This window comes from Protomyctophum parallelum (genome assembly GCF_964188405.1).
Source record: "Protomyctophum parallelum genome assembly, chromosome: 3".
In the NCBI taxonomy this organism is placed as follows: domain Eukaryota; kingdom Metazoa; phylum Chordata; class Actinopteri; order Myctophiformes; family Myctophidae; genus Protomyctophum; species Protomyctophum parallelum.
In genome coordinates this window covers 21129329-21141227 of record NC_139698.1, presented here as the reverse complement: position 1 = coordinate 21141227, position 11899 = coordinate 21129329, and the positions used below count along the sequence as shown (strand labels likewise).

At 42.4% G+C, this 11899-nt stretch overlaps 1 protein-coding gene across 3 annotated transcripts; it reads left to right on the top strand.

The window, feature by feature from the left end:
• The first annotated feature begins 819 nt into the window (after positions 1-819).
• On the top strand, positions 820-10716 carry rbm42 (RNA binding motif protein 42). Of its 3 annotated transcripts, none has more exons than XM_083760402.1 (12): positions 820-892; positions 1802-1864; positions 2788-2935; positions 3295-3364; positions 3797-3865; positions 4698-4915; positions 5632-5808; positions 6060-6194; positions 6397-6520; positions 7160-7257; positions 7591-7687; positions 10072-10716. In XM_083760402.1, exons 2-12 carry the CDS (start codon positions 1803-1805, stop codon positions 10182-10184), a joined length of 1311 nt encoding a protein of 436 aa, XP_083616528.1. In that variant the 5' UTR covers positions 820-892; position 1802; the 3' UTR covers positions 10185-10716. The 3 variants fall into 3 exon arrangements, with proteins under 3 accessions (XP_083616528.1, XP_083616527.1, XP_083616526.1); XM_083760401.1 differs by having other exon boundaries at positions 4698-4960; positions 6400-6520; XM_083760400.1 differs by having other exon boundaries at positions 4698-4960.
• Positions 10717-11899: the final 1183 nt, after the last annotated feature.

Sequence of the window (11899 nt, the reverse complement as noted above, 5' to 3'; positions counted from 1 at the left end):
AAAGTTCAAAGTTCCCTGCTGAAGTTTACTTTCAGTATCAATCTTTGTTCTTGTAAACGTCTGATGAGTGGATGAAGTCAGGAGCAGGTTAGAGGTTCCAGCGAGGGTATTTCCCATAGACCAAGGTACTACCTACTGGGGGCTCCTCCTTGTGTGTGTGTTTTGCTTCCTTCAGGCCGTGTTGCCATGTCTGCTTATTATAAGCAACCTTTGACTTGTTTTTTCTGTAAGGTCACTTGCAAATAAATTATTGGTAGTGGCTGGTTGATGTTTTTTTGTGTATAGTAGTTGCTTATTTGGGCTTGCTTCCACATTTCTTCACATCAAGGAACCCCAGATTAATATATAATTGTCCACAGACATCCATCTGAACATATTTTGTGCATTGTTTAATAAAATGTTTTAAAAATATTCAAAATATTTTGATTGATTCTCAATGTGTTTTTAAATAACGGATGTACAACCTCACAATGTGGCGCTGTGAGCTTGTAGATCAGCTATTTTCATGTGTGCTTGTTTTTGTGTGTGTGTGTGTGTGTGTGTGTGTGTGTGTGTGTGTGTGTGTGCGCGCGCGCGCGTGTGTGTGTGTGTGTGTGTGTGTGGGTGTGTGTGCGTGTGTGTGTGTGTGTGTGTGTGTGTGTGTGTGTGTGTGTGTGGTGTGTGTGTGTGTGTGTGTGTGTGTGTGTGTGTGTGTGTGTGTGTGTGTGTGTGTGTGTGTGTGTGTGTGTGTGCGAGTGCGCGCGCGCGTGGAGGGAGGGAGGCAGCCAGCGATGCGGTGGATATGACGCCAGAATTATGCGACATGCGCCGGAAGTAAACTACGAGAATTAATAGCAACATTGAGCAAACGTCCAGGCAGATTCAAAGGCTGGTGAAAGTATCGCACTTTAAAGTAAGATTTACTTTTTATTATCCATTTCTTCGTCGCTTGCATTAATGGCTCACCCGCACTCGATGCAATGCAATCTGTTGTGACAGAAATATCAAACAAGTTTGCAATTTACTGCAAATAAGTGAATAACTAGCTAGTAAAGCTAACGGCCAGAAGAAAGCTACTCATGTTTTAGGCCATCACAGGACATGAGCGTTTGATTGATTGATTGAAATCTTTATTAACAGTTTGTAGAATTTACAGTACATTTTAAGCACAAACTCAATACAAAGACTGTCAACTGTGAGTGGACGACCCAATTAAGCATTACACTTGTTTACAACAGGGTCCAGCGTTGGTTAAACACACTATTTTGGACATGTCATTTTTAAATATTTTAAATGGGGCTTGTGTGAGCGGTTAACTTTCGTCTTATCCTCCAAACGACCCTTTGTTGACCACATAGTAATTTCCCCCTCTAAACAGTAAACACCAAATATCTATGGTGAACATAGCCTAACTTCAAGCTTTCGACGTGCGTTGTCGTAGGTGAATGTTCAACTATTTTAGCCAAATGTTGACCATTATGACCAGGGTCCATGTGGTTACGACTCTATGGAATTGATCTATCTGTGAATGTTTAGTTTCTGCATTTGAGTGTCTTTTAATAGCATTAGCATATGGTCTTTGCATGAGTTGAGGATAGGGTAACACTTTTGACAAATGTAAGTGTTAAACTTCTATCAATGATCTCTGTCTACCACTAACACAAGTTTAAAACCCTCTCCCTCTCTTGTGTGGTTGTGTTTTTAATGGACTGTCACCTCCTTTATTCCTGTAAATATGATTGATTTGCTTGATGAATTAATGGATCAAGACATTTGCAGACGTATTGATTGACTGAGTGATACTGGTCGTCTGTGTTTTCAGCATGGCGGTGAAGTCTGGGATAGGAGAAGAGCGTCTGAAGGAGATGGAGGCTGAGATGGCTCTGTAAGTACAAGACATGAAATAAAAACTCAGCTTCAAGAGTTGTTCCGTTTTTGTATAAATCTGTGTCACACTGTGTCCTTTTTGAGGAGGCGCTAGCCCCTTCATTCTATAACCAGCTTTTGGTGTATTCAGGGCTTAAAGTTCATAGTCCTGGGGACGGATTTCAGTCCTGAGGATTTCACAGGGGTAATTTAATGAGATCAGTGCAGATTTGCAAAAAAATCTTTTTCAGTCTTGGGATTTCTTTTTTGCTTTAAGCCCTGAGCTACTTTCTGTCAAGAAATTCTGTGCAGGTGATTCTTTTTCTAAGTGCTGGAGTTTGGAAGCACTCGTATGTCACTGAACAGCCCTGCGTACCACCTGTTTCAAATTTGCACATAATGCAGCAGGCAGCAGCGCGACCCGTTAACAAAAACGAGTGCTTCCAAACTGCAACACTTAGAAAAATAATCACATGCAGAGGATGTCTTGTCTTGACAGAAAGTAGCTCATAACATCTCTACGGTGGATTTTTATGAAAAGGGTAAACACAAACGTTGTCCTGCACAAACATTAAATGCCATTGACGATGACTGGACGATTTGTAGTGTTTGTGTAAACACAAACGTCGCGTAACACAAACATTGAAGATGAAGGTGAGGAGGACGCAAATTCTGATTGTCCGGAATGAGATGATGTAATGATGATGTACGATTAGAAGATCGCCCCCTCACTTCACACGGAAGCATTCACTTAAAAATGCTGGATCCGTGATTGTATGCACGGGTCCACCATATCATGTGATGATCGTTAACTTCTGCTACACGGGCAATAATGTTTATATTTGTCTAACGTCTCTCTCTCTCTCTCTCTCTCTCTCTCTCTCTCTCTCTCTCTCTCTCTCTCTCTCTCTCTCTCTCTCTCTCTCTCTCTCTGTGGTGTAGCTTTGAGCAGGAGGTTCTTGGTGGTCCAGTAGCACCATCAGCAGGTGGTCCTGGTGGACTGGATGCAGTGCCGGTGCCTCTGGCTGTCCCACCGATACCCACTGTACCAGTGATCCGAGCCATTATAGGAACAAACACCTACAGAAATGTTGGTATCCCCACAGTCTAGGGCTTTAAGCAACTAGTCGACTAGTAAATCCACTAGTTGACCTTGCTGGTACCAGTTGATAAAAATACAAGTGTTTTGTTTGTTTTTCCCCCCCGTTTTTGTAGGCCTCAAGATCAGCTAGAATGCTAGATTATAGTCAACAATGTAGACAGTTTTTAAAACTCTTACATAATGGGTAGTAATTAGTAAAACAACTAGTCGACTAGTAAAAATCACTAGAAGAATCTACCACAGTCCATGTACTGTAATGGGATTATATCATCTAATTGATATGTTCAAAACCATCCTGGACAGGACTGTTAAAACCAGGCTGCTCTCTCTCTTTTCTTTTTTTTTAGGTCCAGCAGACATTGGATGCTAGAGCAGCTACATTTGTTGGGCCTCCACCTCCTGCATTTGTTGGACCAGGTGACAGTAACACACACACACACACACAAAATGTCTTAGATTAATCCACACCAAGAAGCTCATAACGATGATTGGTTAACTCATTAAAGCTGCAATACAGAACAGAAGTGAAAAATGAACTAAAGAACACTTATATTGTGATGGTGATGCATTTTAAATTTAAGAGCCTATTGCCAGAAGTCTTGATAATGGGTTCCTAAACAAAATATCAGTGTGGTCATTATCATCAACTAAAACTATAAGAAACTGTTATTGACCTTTTTGTTTTCACCAGTGCACTCTTGTTTTAGTTTTCATGGGTGAGGATTAAATTAAATGAAGACGAGCAAAACCACACTGTACTGTAAAGCACGGTTAATCTGGAGAAAATGGAAAATCCAAAGGTCATAAATTAAGCATGAGACTGTGTCCGTCTGTCTGTCCCTCCAACAGTCCCCCCTCTTCGCCTCCCTCCGCCCATGATGAGGCCCGCTTTTGTCCCTCACATCCTGCAGAGACCCGGTAAGACCTAACAATCCACTGACTGTCTCTGGGAACTTCCTATGGTTTATCTCAAAATAAAAAAAACTAGTGATGTGGGGGTGGCAGTGGCTCAGGGGTAGAGTGGCCGGACGAGCAGCCGGATGGGAACCGTGCAGTTCCCAGTTCGATTCCGGGCTCCCTCAGGCCTCATTCACGCGTAGCAAACACTAATCAAGCAAATGTTTGGTCGTTGTTTTTTTTTTAGGCCACCACAATGCTTTTCTAATGAGAGTCACATGGTTTGACCAAACATTTGTTTTTGATTGCTGATTGCTGGTGGTGTTCCCCCCCCCCCCCCCCCCCCCCCCCCGATACCTCATGTGAATGAGGCCTCAGAGTTAGTGTTGAAGTGTCCTTGAGAAAAACTCTGAACTCCTAATGACTCCCTATGTGCAGTTTGATGCCTTGCATGGTTTCATCTGCCATTGGTGTGTGAATGGGTGAATGTAATGCACAATCTTTGGATAAAGGCGCTATATAAATGCACCTTTTACCATTGTATGTGTGGGTCAGCTCTGAAACTAAATAAATATGAATGGTATAGGATCTGAGAAATAATAGATCTTCATGGAAATCACTGAAATTGTTTGTTTTGTTTTACAGTCTGCAAGTAATTTAATGGAAGGAAATAAGTGTGAAACGAGTTAATTAGAAAGGTCTTTTGCTGACTAAAAGCACTCATGGATGATAAGGACAATATTCAACACATAAGGCTTTGTTCAGTGTGCAGGGAAATGGTTTTGCTTCTCAAAGAAACATTCTCATTCACATTTGTGTGATTCATGCATCTGTTCTGTGTGTGTGTCTGCAGGTGGTCCGAGGATGCCAATGATGCGCGGGCCTACCCATCCGGGAATGATGGCCCCCCCTCTCCCTCGTCCTCCCCCGCCCCCTCCTATGATGATGCACCCTCACATGCAGCAGGTCCATGGTCCTGGTCCTGGTCATGGGCATATCCATGTCCCTCCCCAGGCAGCTCCTCAGGCTATGCCTCAGGCCCAGCATCCACACATGAACGCAGCGCCCCGGGTCAGTGGAAACCCTCCGTTCACTCCCTCTGATTACTCCTGCTCGGTAACGGACTCTCTGATTACTCGTTCTCTATTACTGTCTCCTACTTGGTAACTGGTTCTCTGATTATTCCTTCTCTATTACTGTCTCCTACTTGGTAACTGACTCTCTGATTACTCGTTCTCTATTACTTTCTCTCCTGCTCGCGCACACACATTTCTAGAGACTTGTCGCCAGCAAAGCCATTGTTTGCCTATGTGGTACAGAGGGCCTCCTGGCTTGCGTTCCTCCGTTGCACAGCATTTTGCGCTTTTCTTTTCAGATGTATTTGAAGCACATAAAAGTTAAAATATTCTCAACGTCAAGTGCAACGTGCAGGAGTCATTCCAGTCCTGTTTTGATGGTGGTAGATGTGGTAGCAATGGCAAATACAGAAGTTTCATATTTTGCTTCGCGACTCATCTGCTTGAATCAATTTCTCCCTCTTATTTGATCGACTGTTTTATGCATGGCCCACTCGTAGGTCCACTCCACGGGCATGTCTCTTGTGTGATGATCACGATCGTTTTCTGTAACGCCTCTCTTTCTCTCTGTAACTCACATCCTTTTCACTCTGTAACTCACACTTCTCTGTTTAATTCGGTAACTCGCCCTTCTCTCACTCATTCCTGTGAAATCTCACGCTCTTGACTCTTGCTCGCTCTATAACTCGCTCGTCTCTCACTGTGTTGCAGGTTAACGACATGGCTCCCATGGTGTCGCCTCAGCCCATTAGACCAGTCGCCCCGCAGGCCCCTGTCAAACCCGCCCCCTCAGTCTTCCAGGCAGCGCCGACCGTCTACTCTGCCCCCCCTGCCCCCGTCGCTGGACCCAAAAAACCTGACATCAGGGCTCAGAGACAAGCTAGGATGGTAACGCACACACACACACACATCTGTGTACAGGATCACAGTCTGGTTCAAATTCCTGGAAAGGCTAGGAGACCTTGAAGATCATGATTTATCATTTAGTTCCATCACACAATCTATTCTGTGGTAAACGCACAACACAGTGCACATATGAAAAAGGATGTGATGGAGATTTTTTTTAATTATATTTAAGGTTTTGAGCGTTGTATTGTGTAGCGAAAACACTGTCTTTAACTCTGTGTGTGTGTTTCCAGGAGGAGTTAGCAGCCCGAGTAGCAGAGCAGCAGGCTGCAGTCATGGCTGCAGGTCTGTTGGAGAAGAAAGAGGCTGAAGACAACAGCGCCCCTATAGGACCCAGTATGCCTGATGCTGGACCAGCTCCCACAGAGGTACAGTACATACACACACACATTCAGGACCAGCTCCCACGAGAGAAACGCATAGTGTGTGTGAAAATACAGCAGAGTATCTGACTGTAACAAAGAACAAATAAGCAAAGCTTTAGACTGACTTGCAATGTGCTGCTGTTTTCCATGTAAAAAGCACTGAAAACCTGACTGGTCTTGGTGCGTATTCTTTCCTTTGCTCCAGCAGCCCACAGAGGGCGCTGCAGAGGAGAAAAAGAAAGGGAAGAGGGAAGAGAAGGCAAAGAAGTGCATTCGTACTGCAGCTGGAACGGCCTGGGAGGACCAGAGTTTACTGGAATGGGACTCTGGTAAAATATACCCACCCACCTGATATAACTGTCTCTCCTGCACTGTCTCCGTCTCAGCTTTCCTAATGTATCTTATACTGTTTCACTCTCAGATTTCCCTACTGTCTGCCTGTCCCCCACACTGTGTCCTCACCTTTCCTGCTATCCGCGTCTCATACACGGTCTTCCCTCTCAGCTTTCCTACTGTCTGTCTTTCCTACACCGTTTTCCTCTCAGCTCTCCTACTGTTTTCCCCTCACACCGTCTCTCTAAGCTTTCCTACCGTCTCTTTCCTATACTGTCTCCCTCAACTTTCCTACTGTCAGTGTCAATATATACAGTATACATAATAATTATACATAATTGCCTACACAGTGCCAACTGCACTTTCTTATACTGTATATTCATATTGTCGCTGTTGGTTGAAAACCTTGTATGTCCAAAACCGTTCCTTTTTTATTATAATTATTTTGTAGTGAAAATAACTGCTCTACAAGTTCACAACGCGTTGTAGATGTGCTATTTCAAACACTTATTTCGTGAATACAAGGTTTCTGCCTGGCAGCTACGATATACTGTAAAGTGTACACTATATAGCGATATATTAACATACATGAAATTAAAAATACAATTCTCTTGTCTATACTTGTGTCTGTGCAGATGATTTCCGTATATTCTGTGGTGACCTGGGTAATGAGGTAAACGATGACATCCTCGCCAGAGCGTTCAGTCGCTATCCCTCATTCCTCAAAGCTAAGGTACTATTTTCGGTTATTCGGGTTTTTTTTTTATATCAAAGGGTATTACTAGAAATAGAATATTACTGATTGATTGACGGAATACTTTATTATCAAGTTGCAAACGGTACAGCAAGTACAATTACGCAAGGAATTCTCAAAAACATGGGTTTGATAATACTTAAACATTAACATGCTGTGTTAATTGTCTAGGCGTGTGTGTGTGGGGGGGGGGGGGGGGGGAGGGAGGGAGTCTCTTTTCACACATCGTAGATTAGGATGAGGCCTGACAACCGAATGATTGAGTCATGACTCTGAGATTGTATTTTGCTTTGATTGTGTTATTACTACCAGGTGGTGAGAGACAAGCGCACTGGGAAGACTAAAGGTTACGGCTTTGTGAGCTTTAAAGATCCCAACGACTACGTCAGAGCCATGAGAGAGATGAACGGTGAGAAATGCATTACTGCATGGCTGAAGGCAAAGCTTTCTGTTACTAGTCTTTTTTTGTACCTAAGTGGATTGAGAGGGCGTGGAACCTGGTAGACCTCGAGTGCCCTGAAAGGCGCCTTATAAATAAAATGTATTATTATTGTTATTTAGCGGAAGTTCCCAGGTTCGAAACGCGGCCCGGGAAATGTGTTGAGGTGTCTGCTTTGTGCTGAAGTCTGACTACTTGGGCAGCAATCGACTGGGTTAAGCTGAAAGCTGAATTTCCCTGGCAAAATCAAATTATTCTTTCTTATTGTTTAATTTCATTATTATTATTACTCGGCTCCAGTACTTGAGTCATAAAGTATAGATATACTCCTGGTCAAATATGAATCGCCCATGAGCTCAATCTCTCATCCCATGGTTTGCGAAAGTAATTTCTCTAGGGAGAATAACATTAGGTCATCTTAAAATCGTCTCATATAAGCATTGTGGTCCAAAAATAAACAAACTCGCTGTGTTATTGTCAGGTAGGTGTCCCTGTATCGTTTAGGACAATCAGTCACGCATATTTGATACAGTCTGTATCTAGTGAAAATGTAACTCAGTCGGCGGCAGTAACATTAGTGTCAGTTGATTCTTCATATCCATATGAGTGAAACTGCCGGGATCAGTTGTTTTTTATCAATTAATTCTTAATTAACGCGAAAAACAAAAAAAATATGGTATGGGAATTCAGAATGGGTAGACTTCAGCGCTCTATGGCCCTCATTTATCAATCGAGTGTAAAATCTGCCACAAATTCGAGTGCAGGTTTCGTAGTACACCCACGTCTCCACGGCATTTATAAAGTGATCGCAAACAGCTGATCCTTCCTTAATTTCGTTCTCACGTTAATAAATGTCACGGCTGAATTTGATCTGGCACGCCCTAAGAAATCAAGCCTCGCCCTCGTTTTTGCGACCTGAACCACTGCTATACGATCTGGAAACCATGGTTACCGTGCCTTTCTGCCCGCCTCACCCCCCTCTCTCATACACACACACACACACACACACAGACGCACACAAGCTGCACGCACACGCAACTTGCAAGCCCAACTAACTGGTGTGTTGTTAAATAAATAAACAACGAACACCTGCATGAATTAAATAAAGTTGTAGGCCTACCCTGTCTGTTCCCTCTCACCTCGCTTGCCTTGCTGTCATGTCCACGCACGCACGTACATGACACATTAAATAAAGCTGTCTGTTTCTCCTCTCGCTTCGTTTCCCTTGCTGCCCGCCTCACCCCCCGCACACATATCGCAATTTTTCACTGTGTGTTGTTAGTTGTATATTAAATCATTAAAGTATTTTTAATTTAATATACAACAAGATATATTAGTGAACGAAAACCTGAACCTGTGAACCATAATTAAATAACAAATAGGCACACACACGCTGCTGTTTTGAGGTGCTCCTCCTGTCCTGTCCTGTCCTGTCCTGTCCTGTCTGTCTGTTTGTCTGTCTCTCTCTATCACAGTGGTCCGTCCGTGACCAACTGACCATGCACGTTCCGACGTTCGACAGTCTATTTAGATTGCCTCGCAGACGTTAGTCACTGCAGTGGCCGCCGGCCGGGCTGTCAACTGTCATTATATGAATGTGCAGCAAAAACCGTATAGCCTCATGTGGCTGGTGGTTGCTTGGCTAATATACCTATATATCTCCGATGCAGTTCCCACTTGCGCTGGGAGCCTGGCACGGTACATTTGGCATTGAGCGACGCGTCGGGTTTATTATATTGCACATACCGTAAGAAAGACATCGGCCTTCATGCTGTAGATTAGGCTACAGTAGGCTATACCTGCACGTTGGGACTCTCCGCAGCTGAGCTGCAGCACTGCTGCACTATAGGTACTCTCCAACGTCCCGTCATGGAAATATTTCAGCACAGACAGCCCAAATCCTCGCATGTATGCGCTCATGCAAAACACTGTTTAAATGGCTTAAGCATCTCTTGCAACATTGTTTTTAATTGCGCGATTTTATCTCCTACTAATTTCATATGACACATGTATTCCTTAACATTTTTATTTATTTATTTTTTACATGTAGCCCATATACATTATACATACCTTTTATATAAACATTTTAGGAGTGAATACATATATGTTTAGATGCCTGTGACAGCCTCTCAGCAGTTCAGACAAGGCTGCTCCGCTTGTGTAAAACAGAAAAACAGCGTACGCCAGCTGAAGAGTAGACGTGACTATTTGTCCTACTCAAGTTCAATTTCAAGCTTTGCCGGAAATGTTAAATGCCGAAAATGTCGGTAATTTCGGCGTGCGCCCATATTTTGGCGTACGCACGGTTGATAAATGAGGGCCTATATGACTGACTGTCTTTCCTGTGTTTCCAGGGAAATATGTGGGGAGCCGTCCCATCAAACTGAGGAAGAGCATGTGGAAAGATCGCAACATTGAGGTGGTCCGCAAGAAACAGAGAGAGAAGAAGAAGCTTGGCCTCAGATAGTAGTGTGCGTGTGTGTTTTTTTTTATGTATGTGTGTGAGTGAGAGGCTACCAACAGGACACAGATTTTTGTCCATATAAATCGGTAAATGTTTTTTTTTTTGAAGCTATACAATTTAACAATGGATATTTTATGTCCATTCTCTCCCTCTACTGACGGACTGATGTAATTGCAACGGTATACGGATTACAATAAAGGTGGAATCTATAGTGTCCACTGTCCAGTCTAGTACACAGTCTGCTTCAAATAACTTTATCGAACTGTATCGACAGTGTCAGCCAGTAGGTGTCCTACCCAACACCAAATGTGCTAGTATTGTATTACTATATACCATACAGATTTGTTTAAATGTTTTATTCATTAACACAAGTTCCGGAATGTAGCTTAAAAATGATTCCCTCAACCGCTGTAGATACATGTTTTTGTTTTTTGTGTTTTTTTTACTTGTAAAACCTTGTGACATCAGCTCAATCCAGATTTACAATGTTGTACAGTACAAAATATGAAAATAAATCATTTTCTGCTCACTTACACTCTAGCCTGACGCAATGTATGTGAACAAACACATATCAGGATGCCTCAGTTCTTTGCCTAAAAGATAATGGTACAATAATTATGTGACCCGTAATGCATCTGAACTGCTCCGTGTAACAGATATTGTCATGTGTTAATAACTTTGTTGTAATGCTTGGTTTTTAAATTCATTAATTCTAAGAATTTGTATTGGTTGAATACTTTATTAACATGAATATTAACAGTACAGTTAGTACAGTCAAAGGTTATGCTAAAACTAAAAGGATAGCTAAAAGTCCCAGGAATTTGTTTCCATTGTACTCAATTCATCAGTAATGCATAATACATGGAATACAATAACGATACAAGTGTATACTACAACATATCCCAGGGTATAGCCTATTTACAGAAAATGGAGGGGAGGGGGTCCGAGGATTCTACTATCAAGGAGTTAAACTATGTTCACTTGTATTTTGACAGGACAGGATTATTTTAGGTTGGTTTTGAGTTTGGATCGAGAAACTTCAGTCGAGAAACTTCATGTTAAGACTGAATCATTTGGATAAATTATGTTGAAATAAAGTCCCTCTGAGGTGATTATGATCTATTAATGTAATAATGCAGTAATCCTCAAACGTTTTCATACCAAGCACCCACAAATTATTTATTTGATGGTGGGGACCCCCATCTGAAAATATTCTGTGCCAGGGATCCCCAGAAGAGAAGATTTGTGGTATAAAAAAAGCATTTATATTGCATTTTCCCATTATTTTATATTTTTAGAGCAGCTATTTTTAATAGCCCTCACATAAATTGATAAAGTGCTTAAAATGATTGCAATGCTATGTTCGCTACTTTTGCTGGGGCCCCCTTTGAAACCCTCCAAGGACCCCTGGGGGTGCCCGGAACGGCGGAACCCACTTTGAGAACCAATGTAATAGTTGCATACAGCATTTACTGGGATTTCAAGAGCTCACATGTATTGTCCACTAGAGGGTACTCCAACCTCGTGCCACTGGCCACAGCCAGTTTAATGCCATAATGAGATGATGAGTCCATGTCGGATTTGTGTGTGACAGTCTGGGAATTAAAATATCTGGAAAGCAGCGGGAATGGAATGCGATAGTCTGATTATATCTATAATGGAAATTGGAAGCAAAGAATTAAGAGTTCATACATCAGCTATGCACAAAATACGATCAT

Excerpts from the sequence above, each read along its gene's own strand:
- rbm42 (XM_083760400.1), top strand. The coding sequence starts at position 1,803 with ATGGCGGTGAAGTCTGGGATAGGAGAAGAGCGTCTGAAGGAGATGGAG. Across the intron at positions 2,936-3,294 it reads GAACAAACACCTACAGAAAT|GTCCAGCAGACATTGGATGC; the intron begins GTTGGTATCCCC and ends CTTTTTTTTTAG. Across the intron at positions 6,521-7,159 it reads TTTACTGGAATGGGACTCTG|ATGATTTCCGTATATTCTGT; the intron begins GTAAAATATACC and ends GTGTCTGTGCAG.